At 33.5% G+C, this 16,869-nt stretch overlaps 1 protein-coding gene across 5 annotated transcripts in view; it reads left to right on the top strand.

The window, feature by feature from the left end:
• Nucleotides 1-16,869, top strand: part of CNOT2 (CCR4-NOT transcription complex subunit 2) — a 123,051-nt gene that overhangs the window by 95,890 nt on the left and 10,292 nt on the right. For all 5 annotated transcript variants that reach the window (XM_043887154.1, XM_043887189.1, XM_043887170.1 and 2 more), the window contains 9 exons: nucleotides 5,996-6,143; nucleotides 6,890-7,072; nucleotides 9,315-9,394; nucleotides 11,968-12,093; nucleotides 13,878-14,002; nucleotides 14,956-15,076; nucleotides 15,173-15,329; nucleotides 16,196-16,257; nucleotides 16,347-16,396. In XM_043887154.1, the coding sequence (XP_043743089.1) occupies nucleotides 5,996-6,143; nucleotides 6,890-7,072; nucleotides 9,315-9,394; nucleotides 11,968-12,093; nucleotides 13,878-14,002; nucleotides 14,956-15,076; nucleotides 15,173-15,329; nucleotides 16,196-16,257; nucleotides 16,347-16,396 (1,052 nt within the window). The remainder of the gene's footprint in view (nucleotides 1-5,995; nucleotides 6,144-6,889; nucleotides 7,073-9,314; nucleotides 9,395-11,967; nucleotides 12,094-13,877; nucleotides 14,003-14,955; nucleotides 15,077-15,172; nucleotides 15,330-16,195; nucleotides 16,258-16,346; nucleotides 16,397-16,869) is intronic.

Below are 16,869 nucleotides of genomic sequence, written 5' to 3'. Positions count from 1 at the left end.
GCAAATAACAAAGTTGCTGCTTTCATGGAGCTTTTATTTTAATGAAGGAAGACATAGAATAAGCATGCAGACTTTTAGTAAACAAATAATATTCTGGTAATAAGTACTATAAAAATTACCATATTAGTGGATGAGTAGATGGGATTAACAGTTTTCAAGTAGGTGAAGAGTATCACTGACAAGGTAATACTTGAATGCAAACCAGACTGTTGAGAAGTGGAAGTCTTTGGAAAGATCTGGGTAAGAGATTTTTCAGGTACAGATAACTGAATGCAAATGTTCTTAATTCATGACAGTGTAAGAATGAACCTCATGTGTTAAAGGATGAATGAGAGGGCCAGTATAATGAACAAAGAAAGTGGAAGGTTAATGGGTAGCAAATGTCAGATCATGGAGTCTTGTGAAGGTTTGATAAAGAATTTGGATTTTATTCTAAGTTTAGTGGGAGGGAATTTAAGATACAGTTTCCTCTTTAAAAGATCACCTTGCTATGTAGAAAATGGACCGACTGGAAGTGGGCCAAGTGATAAGAAAAAAGAAAGGGCAATTACTGCAGCAGTCCAGGCAAGAAAATAGGGTGGCTTGGATTAGTGATGGGGATGTTGAGAGGTGGTTAGATTTGGGATATTTTGGACATACAGCTAATATGATTTGGGTATGTGGAGTATGAACGGAAGAGAAGGATAAGGGTGGCCGCTAAGGTTTAAGACCTGCAAAACTTTGTGAAAACGTGCCACTAATCTGTTGTGCAAACTAGGAGCAGTGTAAGGTATCTGTAGGAGGTTGACACAGTTTATTCCACAGATAGAATGCCACCTGCTGTGAAGATGCAGACAAATATTGTTCGGGAATCATGGCTGGGTTCTAACATAGCAGCTTCTCATAGTTGAAGATGTTGAAGCCAGGTTAACTTCATCCATGCTTCTCTCATATATCCTTAGTGCTCAGAAGCAAGCCCACTCTTCCACCAGGCACGTATCTCTTGTCCTCACTTTCACACATCTTGCAGTTTTCTCAGATTGAACTGCAGTGACATGTTTACATCACCCCCTACTTCACCCCAACTCCTAGCACCACTACCAAATGCCTGACTAGGGCTCTTCCTTTATTCAGCTAATGTACAGTATTCTCTAGCAAACATTGGTGATCCCAGATTCATTCTGCTTTCCTGTCTTGACTTAGAGGTGCCTTCCGTATACAGCCAAGTACGCTATACATACACTGCACGTAAATACCTTGATCATAGCAGTTTGGGTTTTGGTTTTTTGATTTAAATAGTCCTTTATCTCCGTAAAACAATAGGAGGGAAAGAATTCTAGGTGGGGAGAAGGATATGAGTAAAAATATGGGGGTATATTTAGGGAAGAAGACTAGGAAAATAATGAAGAACAGTGTAAGTCAAGTATGTGGTGTCTAGAAACCAGAGTTTGTATTGGGTGAGTAAAATATTAAGTTGATTGGAAAACTATTATGTCAGTTGTATCTCAGGGAAAAATAAAGACTAGAAGAATTTTTTTTGGTCTTAACAGAGCACTTTAAAGAGTAAACAAATTGAGATTGGATTTAACTCTACAACAGTGTTTCTCAACCCTTACTGCCCCCCCCCCCCCCCCGCCCCGGCCGAAACACCCACAGAGTTAAAAAAAAAAAATCCCGCTGCCTATGAATTGCTGGACCCAGACTAAGTCACAGTTTCTGGGCAGGGACCCAGATGTTAAAGTTTCCCATATGATGCAAAGGTTAGCAACTACTATAGGAAGCAGAAAGTGTGATTGGTTGAAATTAGAGACAAGAAATTGAATCAGTGTATTTATTCTTCATTGTTTGTGATCTTGGGCAAGTCACTTAATGCCTAATGTTAGTTCATCTATAAATTAAGTTGAATGACCTTCATCTGTAATTTGATTGGAGACTCTGGAGTCTTTTGGAAAAGTCTCTGGAGACTTTTCTTTCTCTAAAATTCTTTGATTTTAATGAAGGAAATGGCATAATGAAATAGTATACAGAGAAGATTAACCAGCTAAGTGCAGGACAAGTTGGAGGTAAGAGGATATGGGGACAGGTAGGAGGTAAGAAGATAGTTGCCCTTTATGTGTGGGCAGGACAGTGAGTTAAGGAAGCCAGTTGCTTTGGGAATGGAAAGGGGATACTTGAAGACTTCTTGCATCAATTAAGTTTTCTCCCGTCTCTTTAAAGATTTCAGGAGACTCTATTTAAGTATGAGTATTCAAGAATTTGGTTGCTATTACCTTTTTTCTTATTACTTATGTCATTAATATTATTAATTTTTAGCAAAAGATTGAATAAAGTGTGACATATCATGCCATAACTGTTTAAGGAATATGCTATTAACCAGTTTGTGCAATGGTAGTTCATGGAAACATTTCTTAGGTGATATTTTGGATTTCTGAAAAATGATCAATAAAGAATTCAATTCGTTTTTTGTTTAGCACTCTGCCAAATAGTAGGAGTCTACTTAGAATATGTTCATGTATTTCTTCTAATACAGTATTATACTTTATTATCTCTTTGTCAGATTAAAGAAAAATTTGCTTCAGATCTATAAACTTTTAAACTGTTTTTTAACCTGGTATTCTTTTTGGGGGAGCGGGGAGTTTGTTCTTTTATTTCTTGTCTGTAAAAAAGGGATAAATACCTTCTCTATAATACTTTATAAGGAGATGAAGCAGCATAGTGCTTCACATAGTTCTTAGGTGCTTGATATATTTTACTTAATTCTGCTGTCCTTCCAACACACAAGCTTATGTGTACATATTTAACATTTTCTACTTGTAGTTATTTCATGTCAGATTTTTTTTTTTTTAATGAGCTAGATATTTTATTCCCCTTTCAGCTTATATGTCTTCCGGTATAATATTTTGGTCTTCCCTGGTGGCTCAGTTCATAAAGAATCTGCCTGCAATGCGGGAGACCTCGATTCCTGGTGGGCAAGATCCCCTGGAGAAGGGAGTGGCTACCCACTCCAATGTTCTGGCCTGGAGATTCATGGACAGAGATGATTTTTTGTGATGTTTCTAATTTTACTAGTAAAACTAAAATTTTCCCTCCCTTGACCCTGCCCCGTTGTAATATTAATAGTTTGACTCAAGCAACTCAAATTTAACAACTGTGTGTTTCATTCCTAAAAATAAATCTGTTTCTAGTCAGTGGTATTAATTCTGTGTGTTTTAAAGGAATTCAGTTGAATTTAAAGTAACTCAGTTATTAAGTATTCAGAGGTTATTGATCCAGTTTGAAATTGATGCATTCCTCTCTTTTCTTTTGATTTCTTCCCCTGCCCACCTGGCTCAATAAAATGCAGCTCAGACCATTTGAATTTATTAGCTGTTTTCATGAAATCAAAATGTTAAAGGAAAAAATAAAATTAAATGCTAATCTTTGAGTTCTTTATTTCATACTCTCTTCCTCTGCCCTCCTCACTGTAGGTTAATTCAAATGTGCCTATCTAAAATTAGTTAAATAAATTACCTGACCCATTATTGTTTCCTTCTCAAGTTATTTTGATAGTGGTCAGATAATCTGCGGTCTCTACAGTATCTCTCAAGTTACAGATTTTCATAGTACAGCGTAGTATAGGAAAGGCTGAAGTAAACAGAGCTCATGGGTCTTCAGAAGATCTTACTGAGGAGCCAGAAGGGTGCAGTCCTTTTGAACATGAATGTTTGTTTATAATGATGAAGGTATAGAGAGAATGAGATGGGAAGGGAAAGTAAATCTAGAGGAAACGGAAACTTGACAGAGACAGAGAAGATGAGAAAGCAAATGGAGGGGAAAGACAAGATACGTTGGTTTAGAAAAAGTTTGGAGAAGTAAACATATTCAGGAAAAGAAAGCAAGAGAAAAAGAATAGATAACGGGTGTCACAAGTCAGTGAGTACTCACAAGGGTGCTCAGTTACTGTTTAATTGGGTTCCCATAGGGTTCCAGTTAAGAACACCAGGAGCTGAGAAATCTAAATTCTAATCTTGGTTCTTTGAGTCACCTTGGAGAAGTCAGTTAACTTATCGGAGGCTCAGGTTCCTCATCTGTAAAATGTGAACATTGGATTAGGTGATCTCTAAGGTCCCTTCATGTTCTAAAATTCAATGTTTCTTTGTGGTCAGTAACTGTGAGAAACATTCCTATGGGAAATTTGCAACTATAGCTGACTTTAGGACAGCATATTTAGGGAAAAGGATGTGAGCTTTTTTTGTCTTGTTCACTGCCATATCCCCAGCAGCTCACACAGTGCTTGACACATTAGGCACTCAATAGATGGTTGTTTAGTAAGTGATGTGAAAAGTGTCATGTTGGTGGTTCATTATGGGAGAAGCATCTAGAGGGCCTAGAGGAAAGCTAGTGTGCTTGAGAAAAGGCAAAGACTTATGACTTGTGTATGCTGGTTTTTAATCTCTTGTTCCTCCTTATTTTATCCTAAATTCAGAGGAAGTGGCTATAGCTAGTGGTATACTCAAGGTCACAAAACTTGTAGTGAAAGACATACATACAATGACTAAACCAACATACAATCTAGTTCAATTCACTTTATGTATGTGACTTAAAGAATAATAGAGTCAAGCTCAGATCTTCATGGAATATAAATATATATACAATGTAGTAGTTACATTAAATTGGATTTGTTGGCTTCATTCAGCTGAGAAGCAGTTAGGCTACAAGCTTAGTACTGAAGCTGACAGATTCCAGCTAAATCTTCAGGATTCACTGGTATCCCAAATTACAAAGTGGTACACTGTTATGCCAGAAAATAAATTTGCAATATTTGAAGGAAAATATTCAGAACATATACAATACATTCCAATTTTTTGGAAGTCATAGGTTCGAAATATTCAGGTCTTTGAAATTCTTGAACCCAAAGTTAGACCAGAAAGAGGGGGAAGGAGTCTAATGCTTTGTGCTAAAATCCTCTTATTCATTAACTTTCATTCTATCTTGCCATTTTTATTTAATCTCCAGTTCGGAATAAGTGTGGTTGACTGATAACGTCATTCCACAATAGACTAGAAACAGGAGGCATCAAAAAGTATGAGGATAGAGGAAAGGAAGCATATTGGCATTCATAGGCAGGTGTGATGACAACATAAATGATAGCTGAACATCCTTACTTTTGAGGGATAAAAGGGGAGGAAAGCATCTAGGACATTAAATATCTATGATGATGATTCTGAATTTTTCAGAAAATAATAATTGATATCGTTTTATATTAACATGAGGCAGGAAATGATTTATCCCAATTGGTTTATTTTTATTTTAATATTTTGTTTCTGAGTGGTAAACTCACTAGTTTTTTAAAAGTACACATATTTGAACACGTCTAACCTCACATCTGGCCTCATAAATGATAGATAAATAGAAGGTCACTGTACTTTGAAATCTTTTGAAATATTATGCATTCTTGTCTCATAGCTATATCAGGTTGAGTTTTTAACAGTTGCTGACATATTGTGTTTATAAAAATTGTTATGTTGAGAAATATGTATGTGTAAATAGTAGTAAATAAACTATTTCTTAAATGCATTTAGAAAGGATCAATTAAAAATTTAAACTACTTCAGCAAAGTGGGGATTAAATGTCTGTGTAACTCAGTTATGATTTAAAATATAAAAACACAAGATTGCAAATTTCTTAAAGGCATATTTATGCAAAATGTTTTTATTGAAACAAGTCATCTAATTTGTTATTGGCAGACATAGTTTATTGTAAAATAGAAATATGAAAAGAAGATAGATAAAAGCAAAGAAGAAAAAATAGAAAAATGGAAGCAATATGAAAATTCATAATATTAAATTTCAGACAAACATTTTTGTTAAAATCAGATTAGAGTCCATTTGGAGTGAATTGAATATTTCCATTTAAAATTTGCATATTATTTTACGTTAGGTCATTTTTAAATGTTTTAAATTACCAACTCCAGAAGATGGATAGCAATTTCATTCCTGATGGCAATGAATTTCCTTCTTCTGAATTTTTTTAATAGGTGCACTAGGCCTTCCAATGAGGGGGATGAGCAACAATACCCCTCAGTTAAATCGCAGCTTATCACAAGGCACTCAGTTACCGAGCCACGTCACGCCAACAACAGGGGTACCAACAATGTCACTTCACACGCCTCCATCTCCAAGCAGGTATTTATATTGATGGACCAGAATATTTCTCAAAATGTATCTTTGTAGAGTAAGCGAGCTTTTTAATTTTTTAATAAAGTAACTATTTATTTGATTTTCTGGTTCAGTGCCTGAGGAAAAGAAAGTTGATACCCTATGCTCATTTAATTTCATTGCAAATTGATAAGTATAGTGTAAGATGCTTTTATCTTGCAGCTAGCATACTGGTTATCAGCTGGGATGGGTATCAAGGATTAATCACCACCTGGGGATCTTTTTTCAAAAAAGCAAACTCTCTTCTTCAAAGGAGAATGTGCAATTTCAAATCACTCCTCAGATGATTCTATTTATTGCTCCCTCACCACACATCCATTGTTCCAGTGAGAATAAAATAAAGCAGATCACAAAAAATGATGCATCTTAGTATTAAGAAGATAGAATGACATACATTTGGAATGAAATTATTCAAAATATATATGTGAAATATGTTTGTATTTTATGTGATAGTCACACCAATAGTTCTCTCATCTTTGCTATCACCATATATTCTTCTAAAATTTGCCCTTTCTTGTTGGTTTGTTTACTTTGACTTTCAGAAAGCTTTTTCTCTTTTCAAATGACCAGACAAGAGAATTAAATGAATAAAAATTTACAATGCAATTTGAAAGTGTATCTGAAATTCTAGGGTTAGGTCGATTGATTATTTACAGAGAATTTTAATGAGTGCTTATAGAGAGCTTATTTAGTGTACTGGACTTCTTTTTCAGGGGCATTTTGCCTATGAACCCTAGGAATATGATGAACCACTCCCAGGTTGGTCAGGGCATTGGAATTCCTAGCAGGACAAATAGCATGAGCAGTTCAGGGTTAGGTAGCCCCAGCAGAAGCTCGCCAAGCATAATATGTATGCCAAAGCAGCAGCCTTCTCGACAACCTTTTACTGTGAACAGGTAAGATATTTATTGATACTGTGTATAATTGTTCTTTCTGGGTATTTTCAAATTTGCCTTTTCATATTCAACGTTCTGTTCTTGAGTCTTGGCTTCTGTTTCATAAGTGTGTTTCATCATATATTTTGTCCAAAGCTTCTCTTTTTGTTACACATAGCAATTTAAACTCCCAAACTTAAAGACATACTCTTTTGAGAATCAGTTTGCTTTTTCTTGCTGTTGTTAGAAAAGGATTGTTGTTAGTTTGCCAACCAGAAAAATTTTTGTTGAAAAGTCCTTCTTCTATTAAATGAGGCTGGTCGCCTGTGTGGTAAGAGCTCCATATTTATGAATAGCACTGGAAATATTATTATTATTGCCTTGCTTCATTTATCCTTTGGTTAAGTTCCTTTTCAACCGAATTTCTGTTTTGTTCTTTGGAGACTTACTGACCAAAGACCTTTTGAAGACTACATCTGTAGTATTTGAAATAGTGTCATGTCCTGGGATTTAAAACAAAAAGAAGAGTTTGTGCTTTTCACTCCTTTTTTTGCACTGTTATACTGCTATGCAAATAATAGTTAACAATATGAAAACGTTACATATTTTGTTAGGACTTTAAAGCTGTTCAGATAATTTATATGAGAGTTATGTCTGTAATACAGGGCTTTCTTTATTGTGAAAGTGGTATTTTAGTTTGATCTTTTTTTTAATGGGCAGCATAGTGGGTAAAGGGTGTAGGTGCTATCATGGTACCCGTTTAATTTACTTTCTCTTACTTAGTACTTGTAAATTCTGAATAAAAATAGGTTATTAGCACGTTTCCAACTTAATGTTCATCCCATAACCTCCAGTTCTTACTTTAAGACTTATATGAGCATTTCTTTTATAATTTTGACTGCTCTTTTAATTTTTACCAAAGTTATTTCTGTAAAGGGGTTCTCAAGACTCATCTCCTTGACAGTTTCCTAATCATGTAATACTTTTTGGACTTTAACACATCTTTCTGCATTCTTGTAGTATGTCATTGAATGTATATTTAAATTTTTGCTTTCCCATGTTTTTTCACATTCTAGTTGTAAATACTTTGCTTGTAAATATTCTTATAAATTGTCAATGAAGTGTGGGTCTCTAAAGCCCTGCTTAGTACTGTTGATAAGATGTATGTATTATGGAATGTTTTCATCTCTTACTGCTTATTCAATGTTTGAGGGTACCTCTATCGTCAGCAGTTCTAACGCACTATTAAACAAAACTTTCTGTTGACTTTTCTGCTCTTCTCTAGAGTATTGTTTCACCAGCTGCATTATTTTATGAAAATACTGTTTGGCTTTGGCTATAGTTAGTTTTCCAAATCTAGGCAAAAAAAAAAACCCTGTCATCTTCAATTTAACCTTACTCATAACACTAATACAACTGTCTTTTTTCAGACTATTTGATGTTAAAAATGCATTCTTTCATTGTAGAACTTGCGTTAACAGTTCTTTTTGACGTGTTTAATTACTCTGACCTCACTTTAAATTCAGCCTTATTTTTTGTTTGTTTGTTTTCCCATCTTTACGCTTGTGCAGAAAAGGGAGGCTTTGGTAACTATTTACCAAGTACCTTAATTTAGAATTAAGGGAACTATGGAGAGATTTTTAAAAAAATAACTAAAAGATACACTTGATAAGAATGATGTGTTTTAGAACACTGAATTCAGTTAAAGAAAAACACCATTTAATTCAGGTCAACTAAACATTTATTGAGTGCCTTTTGTATCCTCCTGAATGCTAAGAGCAGAGAGATGCAAAGGTATGTCTGACATGAACTCTGTCCATTCTAGTTGGGAAAAGACAGACTATATGAATGAAGATCTTTTATGAAAAGTAATAATAGCACATTTTACCAGTAGTAAAAGAAAAACAAATATTCAAGAATAGTCTTAAACTAAATCACCTATTTTTGAATTTAGTTACGTCTTTCAGTATATTCAGTAGGTTGACTCGCCAAGTACACAGAATGATACCCTTAATCTGTTTTCCTCAAGCCTTATATAAATTCTTTGCTTTTTGTTTTTTAACTGATCGTTTTGGTTCTCAGTTGTTCATGGAAGGATTTTAGGGAACCTTTAAATAAAAATATTCAACTCAAAAATAAAATTAGTGTTTGTTTTTAGACATGTTGTTTTATATGAGGAGATCAAAAGTAAACACTTTTGTTTTTCTTCATCTGAAAGTTAGTATTCTTACTGTATATCTAAAATTATTTTCTATGTACCCAGTATGTCTGGATTTGGAATGAACAGGAATCAGGCATTTGGAATGAATAACTCCTTATCAAGTAACATTTTTAATGGAACAGGTAAGCTTATTCTGGAGCTAGTACCCTATAAAAATATGATAGATCTTGAAATATAAAGCAGTTCAACATACTGGTCTTAAAATAATTAAAGGAATTTTTGTGTTTAAATGATAGAACTTAATTTAGGGGAGAATTTGACAGGAAATAGGATTTAATTCAGTCAGTAGTTAAAAGATAGTTAAATATATTTTTTCACTTGGCATGGTAATAGCAGTGTTATAACCTCAGATTTGTTTTCTTAACACCTGGAGAAAGCATGAACGTTAACTTAGTCTATATTTGTGCCTCAGAATCTTTTTGCTTCAAGAGCTTTTCTTATCCTCAGTCCTTTCACTATAGTCTAAACTAGGTTGAGCATTGTGGCATTCTGGCTATAGAGACCCAGATTGAAGAAACCTTTAAAACTATATGGAGCACTTACAGTTTTTTCTTAATAGTTTTAATAATACTAATTTTTGCATTTAACTCATAAATTTTTAATCCAGTTTTAAGTGTAAAATTCAAAATTTAAGTACATAGAAAGCCAATTCTGATTTTGACAGTAACAAATTTTTGCAGTCTATTGGTTTCTTTTATCAGCTGGCTTCAGACAGAACAGAACAGGAGGCTTTGTTACTGTTCTGCTTCAGGTTTTACTTTCTTCCACCCTTGCCTCCAGACCCTTTCCTGAGAAAGCAAATGAAGGATGTTGTTATAGTCATAGGAGCAAAAATGAGTATGATTGTTGAGAGAAATATAGTAAAGGAAGTGGAAGGTGGAAGAATGATCAGCGAAACGGGGTGTATGTGGAAGCATGAGAAGGTTAGCAATTGAAATGATAGTTCTGGCTATCGGCTTTTAATTTTTCAACATTATTGTATGTTTAGTAGCAGCCTGGGTTGACCAAGTGACACTTCAGAATTTTAGTTTTTGCATTTAAAGTTTTGTGTTCTGATATGAAGTACCATATTCCATTGTTTCTCAGATGCACATTTTTTTCATATTTAAATATCTCTGAAATTAGGATGCATATCATAATTTAGTTAGTGAGGTTTTTTCCCCTCCTAAATGAACCGTGAAGTGACAGTGTGCCTCGGTGCCATCTTGTATTCTGAAATACGGTTTATACACTTCCGTAAATTTTACAATTATTTTTTTAAGTCATTTTTAAGTAAGTATATTTTACACTAGGAAAGTTGTTTCCAAGTCTTACCCTAAAAATAAAAATTTGTGAGTTAATACTATTTTTAGGTATTCTTAAATAATACATGCCAATTTTAAACTCCATCTTAGAGGACCTGAAGAAGTGTATTCAAGGTTAACACTGTAAGTTTATAGTTAGAATTCATAATCAAGTAATTCAAGAGAGATTACTTTTTAAAGTACTATATAAGCTATTGATATGTATTGTTGTCTTTTTATATAATGCCTGTTTAGAATTCAGCGTTCATAAGCTGCAGTTTCTTTAAAAGCAGTGGGTTTGAATTATTTTATCTTTTACCCTTCATAATTTTAAATTGTCACCTGACTTGGAATGTAAGTGTTTTCTATGAACAGAGTTCTTGAGTTGTTTCTTTCTGAGATCCTTTTAGTTATGAATATTAAGAGGAAAATTAAACTGAACGAGGGGGCAAATAAATTGAAAATGGTTATAATACACTAGATGAGACAAATCAAAGAAAAACTATAGTGCATACTAACAGTAAGGTAGAAAATAAATTCTTCAAAAATTAAGAATATAAGATTGTTAGAGTATTAGAATAATTAACACATTGAGAAGAGATCAAAGTAATGATTAAAATAGGCAAAGTAGAAATGTTGGATTAAATTTTAGTTTTTAAAAGGAAAGGAACTGATATTTTAAAATTCAAAATGAACAGATATTTTATTTATTCAATTTATTGAGCGCCTACTGTGTAATAGGTAATATAAACTTCTGGGCTTTGTGTCATATTCTCATACATTTCACTCACCAGACATGGGATCTCTACATGTATCCTCCGTTCTCCACCCTACTTACACTCTAAACTGCAAAACACACACACTCACATACTCACATGTGTACACATTTGTGTATGGAATAGGCCAGATAGGCCAAAAGTATCCTTAGGGATTCTGTTTGCATTGCTCGTGCCTCCAATGTGATTGAGACCATTTGCAGGAGGCACTGTCATTATCACACCAGTGTTATAAATGAAGTTCCAAGCATTCCAGATACAACTTCTGTTTTTGAATATAGTGAAAAGAGCAATTTTATCACAACAGTCTCCCCTCTTACTAGTCAGCAACGTATAACTTGAGGACCATCTTTCACAGGAGAAATAACATACAACCTTACTCCTTATTATCTATCTTAAGCCTCTAGGATTTGGGATCTTTATTATATAGTAGGTACATACTGCTTTGCTGAGTTGTTCATAAATTCTTTCACACAAAGTCAATCCACAAATATTTATTGTACATTTACATATACCAAGTACAGTGCTGTACATTATTTAGGAAGAAGACACTGTCATTTCAAATTTTATTATAGTTAGTAATAATCTCTTCAAAATGTTTGTAGAGCAGTAACTAGTTTGTCTCTTCTTATTTAGATGGAAGTGAAAATGTGACAGGATTGGACCTTTCAGATTTTCCAGCATTAGCAGACCGAAACAGAAGGGAAGGAAGTGGTAACCCAACTCCATTAATAAACCCCTTGGCTGGAAGAGCTCCTTATGGTAATTAATTAAGCTTTTTATTGATGGCTAGTGAAAATTTTCTGTTATACACACACACATATATGTGTATATTTGCTTGCATGTGTGTGTACACACATGTATTTTCTAATCAGAGTAATGTAGTTTTGTCAGAGTTGATAAATGCAAAGTGCTTTTTCTTCCCAGAATACCATGATAGCAGAGTTAAATGGGAAAACTTAATTTGTATAGAAACCCCAAAAGGAAGTCTTCATTGGTATTCAGAAGTTATTTTCTTCTGGCATTTCTGCCTTAGTATACCTTAATAATCTATGGTTTGCCTTTGTTCAGTTCGTCACACTTTTTTTTTTAAAGAATACATGCTCTTATTCCTAGTAATTAATAATGACTAACCATACACTGATGATTTTTGCTAAGCCAAGTTTCTCAACCTCCACACTACTGACATATGAATAGATAGTTTCTTGTAAATGAGAGACTGTCCTGTGCATTACAGAATGTTTATCAGCATTCTTGCCCTTTGCCTACTCAATGCCTAGTAGCACCGCCGCCCTTATTCCCACCCTTTCTGCACCCCCCCCCCCACCCACCGTGCCCCCGGCCATTGTGACAACCACAGATGTTGACACATGTCTCATGGGAACAAAAAATCGCCTTCTGTTGAGAACTACTTATGGGTCATGTATATATAGTTTATGTAGACTCTTGGTCACCACTTTACCCTTTTTCACTATCTTTAATAAATGAGAGATTTGGCTAACAGGCTAAATGAACTAGACATTGAAATTATGTAACAACAATGTAACCATATTTTTTTGTATCCTTTGCACATAATTGGTAGAATGTGATAAAGACTAATAGCAAAAACACTGAACTTAAAGGGATCGTTTCATCAGTTCTAAGATACTGTTTTTCCCATTTTCAACCAACATGGGTTTATGTTACTTTCAGAATATGAATACAAATAATAATATGTGAAGAAGGGAAAACTTTATTATTCACTTTCAAATGTTTCCTAATTAGCTTTCCTCCCCACCAAAAAAGCAAAAATGATCTGCCCTGGAAGTTGAGTACCTAGCTACTTGATTCTCAGTTCAGACTCTAATGTTTTTAACCTTTCCTCATAGGTCCATTTTTTCATCCCTTTAATCATTCCCGTTGCTCTCCTTGGACCATCTCTAGTTTCTCCATATCGTTCTTGAATTGTGGAGCCCCAAACTGGATATTGTTCTCCAATAAGGGCCTGACTAATGCCAAGTATAGTGGGAGGATTACTTCCCAGTTCTTGCATGTTTTACATCTATTACATGGAGTCCAAGAAAATCTGAAATAATATGGAGTTGTTTTATAATTGATTGCAATTTGCTCACTCTGTAAGTCACTTTCAAGTAGAATACTGACATTTTCTTTAAAATTTATTCTGTTCATTTGCTATTTGACAATTAACTGATATTTATAGTAACTAGTCAAATATTTAAAGCAAGCTTTTAAACAAAAAATTTTAATAATTGTTACCAGTATCAGACTGTGTTTTTTCAGCATCTATGTGTGACATTAGATTAGAATTATGGGATTACCACTTATTTCCCTTGTATTATTTTGTGTATTTTAGTTATTAATCAATTATATAAGAATTTAGTTATTCATTGTTATCCAGAATACTAATTTTTTGAAGTGTGTTTTCATAGCATAATAAAAAAAATTCCTTTTGGTATATTATCATGAGGAAAGCTTAACTTTTTATAATTTGTAGCAAAATTTCATAAATATCAATTGCAATTCTCTGGATTATTTTCATTATATAGTTGGAATGGTAACAAAACCAGCAAATGAGCAATCCCAGGACTTCTCAATACACAATGAAGATTTTCCAGCATTACCTGGTTCCAGTTATAAAGATCCAACATCAAGTAATGATGACAGTAAATCTGTAAGTAACTGAGAATTATCTATGTGAGTTACATAGTTTTTTCCCTTCAGATTTCTCTTATATTAATAGTTTTATAGTCTATATTAAGGACATATTAAATGCTATTAGAAAATTATTTATTTTGAATATCTGTAGTAATCTAACTTCTGAAAACTGTGGAAAACCTTTGTAACTTAGAAGATAGCCTATTTTTCTCCTATTTCATATAGGTTTGCAAATTTCTGTTGAACTTCTCAGAGTTAATGTAGACTTTTATTGTAGTCCCTGTCAGCTGGATCCCATGAAGTTTGATATTATAGCCTTCTAAGGAGCTGTGTTTTTCTTGAGTAAGTTTTCTCCTTGAAGAATCTTTATACACATTTTTATTCCTGTGTTGATTCAACCAACTCAGCTTCCTGTTTCTGACTTAACAATTGTGTTTATTTCTTCCACATTTCAATGAAAATATTGCTTTTTGTGTGTGTGTGTGATGGAAGGTGTATATTAAAATAATTGATACAGAAGATTATTGGGTAAGAATTAAAATAGATATGAATTGTAAAGATTCATATATTCTGATTTACCTTGGAGGTTTTTTTGGTGCTATTTTAGGTAATATACTGTGTTTAGTTTGTCTTCTAAATGAAGGTATTGAGAAATATGACTTCAAGTGTATCCTGTAACAAACAGTTCTAAGATACAGAGATGGATTTTTTGGTCTGTGACTGAAGATCTGAGATAAATAAAAATATTTTCCATATATTTCTTGTCCTTTAAATACTCAAAGGTATATAATACAGGGTTTATTTGTATACCATGGGACAGTTGTGGAGACAAAAAATTTCATGTAGAACTTGAAAAACTGCCAACTTAAATGTAATTAAAAAATGAGTAAAAAAGTATTACTTTATGAACTTGAAATTTTTACACTTAACAGATTTTAATGTCACATTTAATTTTTTTTTTCATGTTAGAATTTGAATACATCTGGCAAGACAACTTCAAGTACAGATGGACCCAAATTCCCTGGAGATAAAAGTTCAACGACACAAAATAATAACCAGCAGAAAAAAGGGATCCAGGTGTTACCTGATGGTGAGGCTCTATAGAATATATCAAAGATATTATAGAATTTATTTATTTACTTCCTTTTTCCTAAAAGATAGAAACGACTATGTTTTTCTTATCCAGGTCGGGTTACTAACATTCCCCAAGGGATGGTGACGGACCAATTTGGAATGATCGGCCTGTTAACATTTATCAGGGCAGCAGAGACAGACCCAGGAATGGTACATCTTGCATTAGGAAGTGACTTAACAACATTAGGCCTCAATCTGAACTCCCCCGAGTAAGTTTTTTTCTTTTCTTCTTTATTTGTGTATAATACCTCCCTACAGTTTTTAATGTATGTGTTCAAATTGTATCATCTTCTGCCACTCATAGTTGCTGCTATCTGCTGACTCTGGGTCATCCCCTCTTAGGTTAGTTGCTGGATCACTCTTACTTTATAGTAATATTCCTCTTGAAGTTTTGCAGTTTCTATATACACATATATAGTCTTTCCTAAACCCTGAAATCCCAGCTTCTTGAATTTCTCTCCTCCAGAAATTTTACCCTTCATGATCCCTCAGCTGCTCACCTCTAGTCACCACTTTGACTTTGTCATTTTTGGTAACCTCAGTTTGTCTGTAAGATGGTCTGTGACGCCATGCCACTTCCTGTTTTCCATTTTCTGAGTTGTTTTTGTCTGTCTCCCTCCCAATCCACTATCCTCAATCAGAAAGTAAGTTTCATGTGGTTGATGATCTTTGTTATGCTTGCTAATGTATAAGCACCTAGTGCCAGGTATATAATAATAGATACTTTGTAAATGTTTGCTGAATTTGAACTTTTGTTTATAATAATTACTTTTTTATTGGCTATAAAAATGGGCAAGTAATTTTACTTGAAGACATAGTATTAATGAGCTTAAAGCATTCTGAGTTTGAAGTAGTAATTTATATATACAAATGTGCATATATGGATGTATATTTTTTAACCTTGTTTAAGTTTCCTGCTGTGTAAGCCATAGTAAAACCAAGAAAAGAAATTGGAAGTTTGAGGATGCGCATCTTAATATATTAAATTCATTGTTTTTCTTGATTTCCTAAAATAAAATTAGAAATCTCTTTTTCTACTTTGGACTTCAGAATGGTTTTTTTCCCCCTTATTCAGAAATCTCTACCCCAAATTTGCATCACCCTGGGCATCTTCACCTTGTCGACCTCAAGACATAGGTAGGATAACCTGTTTTTGTTTAGACCTTTAAAAAATGTATTTGTAACTGAGAATCAGTTAATAAGGCTTTTTTCATTTTATTATCCAGACTTCCATGTTCCATCTGAGTACTTAACGAACATTCACATTAGGGATAAGGTGAGTGTAGTTTATTATTCTACTCAGTCAGCATGAATTTATCTGTTTTTAGGTGCTGTTTTTCAATTCTGACAGCATAGTTTTTGAAATAATTAGCAGTGGTCTCAGAGGTATGTTTTTGTATGTCCATTTTGTTGTATGTAACAATTTAATTTCTATTTTTGTTTATAATCTTGTGTTTTGATGAGGTCTGGGTTATATTTTTTAAATATTTTAAAAACAATGTTAGGACCAGTAAAATCTTTTTTATAATTATTAATAACAGGGTGTAACCATAACCACAGTTGATGGGAACAAAGTAACATGGAAATTTTGATAAATTTCCTCCTGATATTTTCATTTTATGTATGTATCAATGAGAAAGATTTTTCCTTATGAATACTGCAGGTACAATGTTTTTAATGAAAAAAATACATTTTAAAGCTATTATCTTTGACTTTTTTTGGTTCATTTTCTATTTTTAATTACCTAAA

The sequence above is a fragment of the Cervus elaphus genome, chromosome 3 (assembly GCF_910594005.1).
Source record: "Cervus elaphus chromosome 3, mCerEla1.1, whole genome shotgun sequence".
Taxonomy (NCBI): Eukaryota; Metazoa; Chordata; class Mammalia; order Artiodactyla; family Cervidae; genus Cervus; species Cervus elaphus.
Note: the sequence above shows the minus strand (reverse complement) of the source record. Positions and strands in the feature narration are given on the sequence as shown.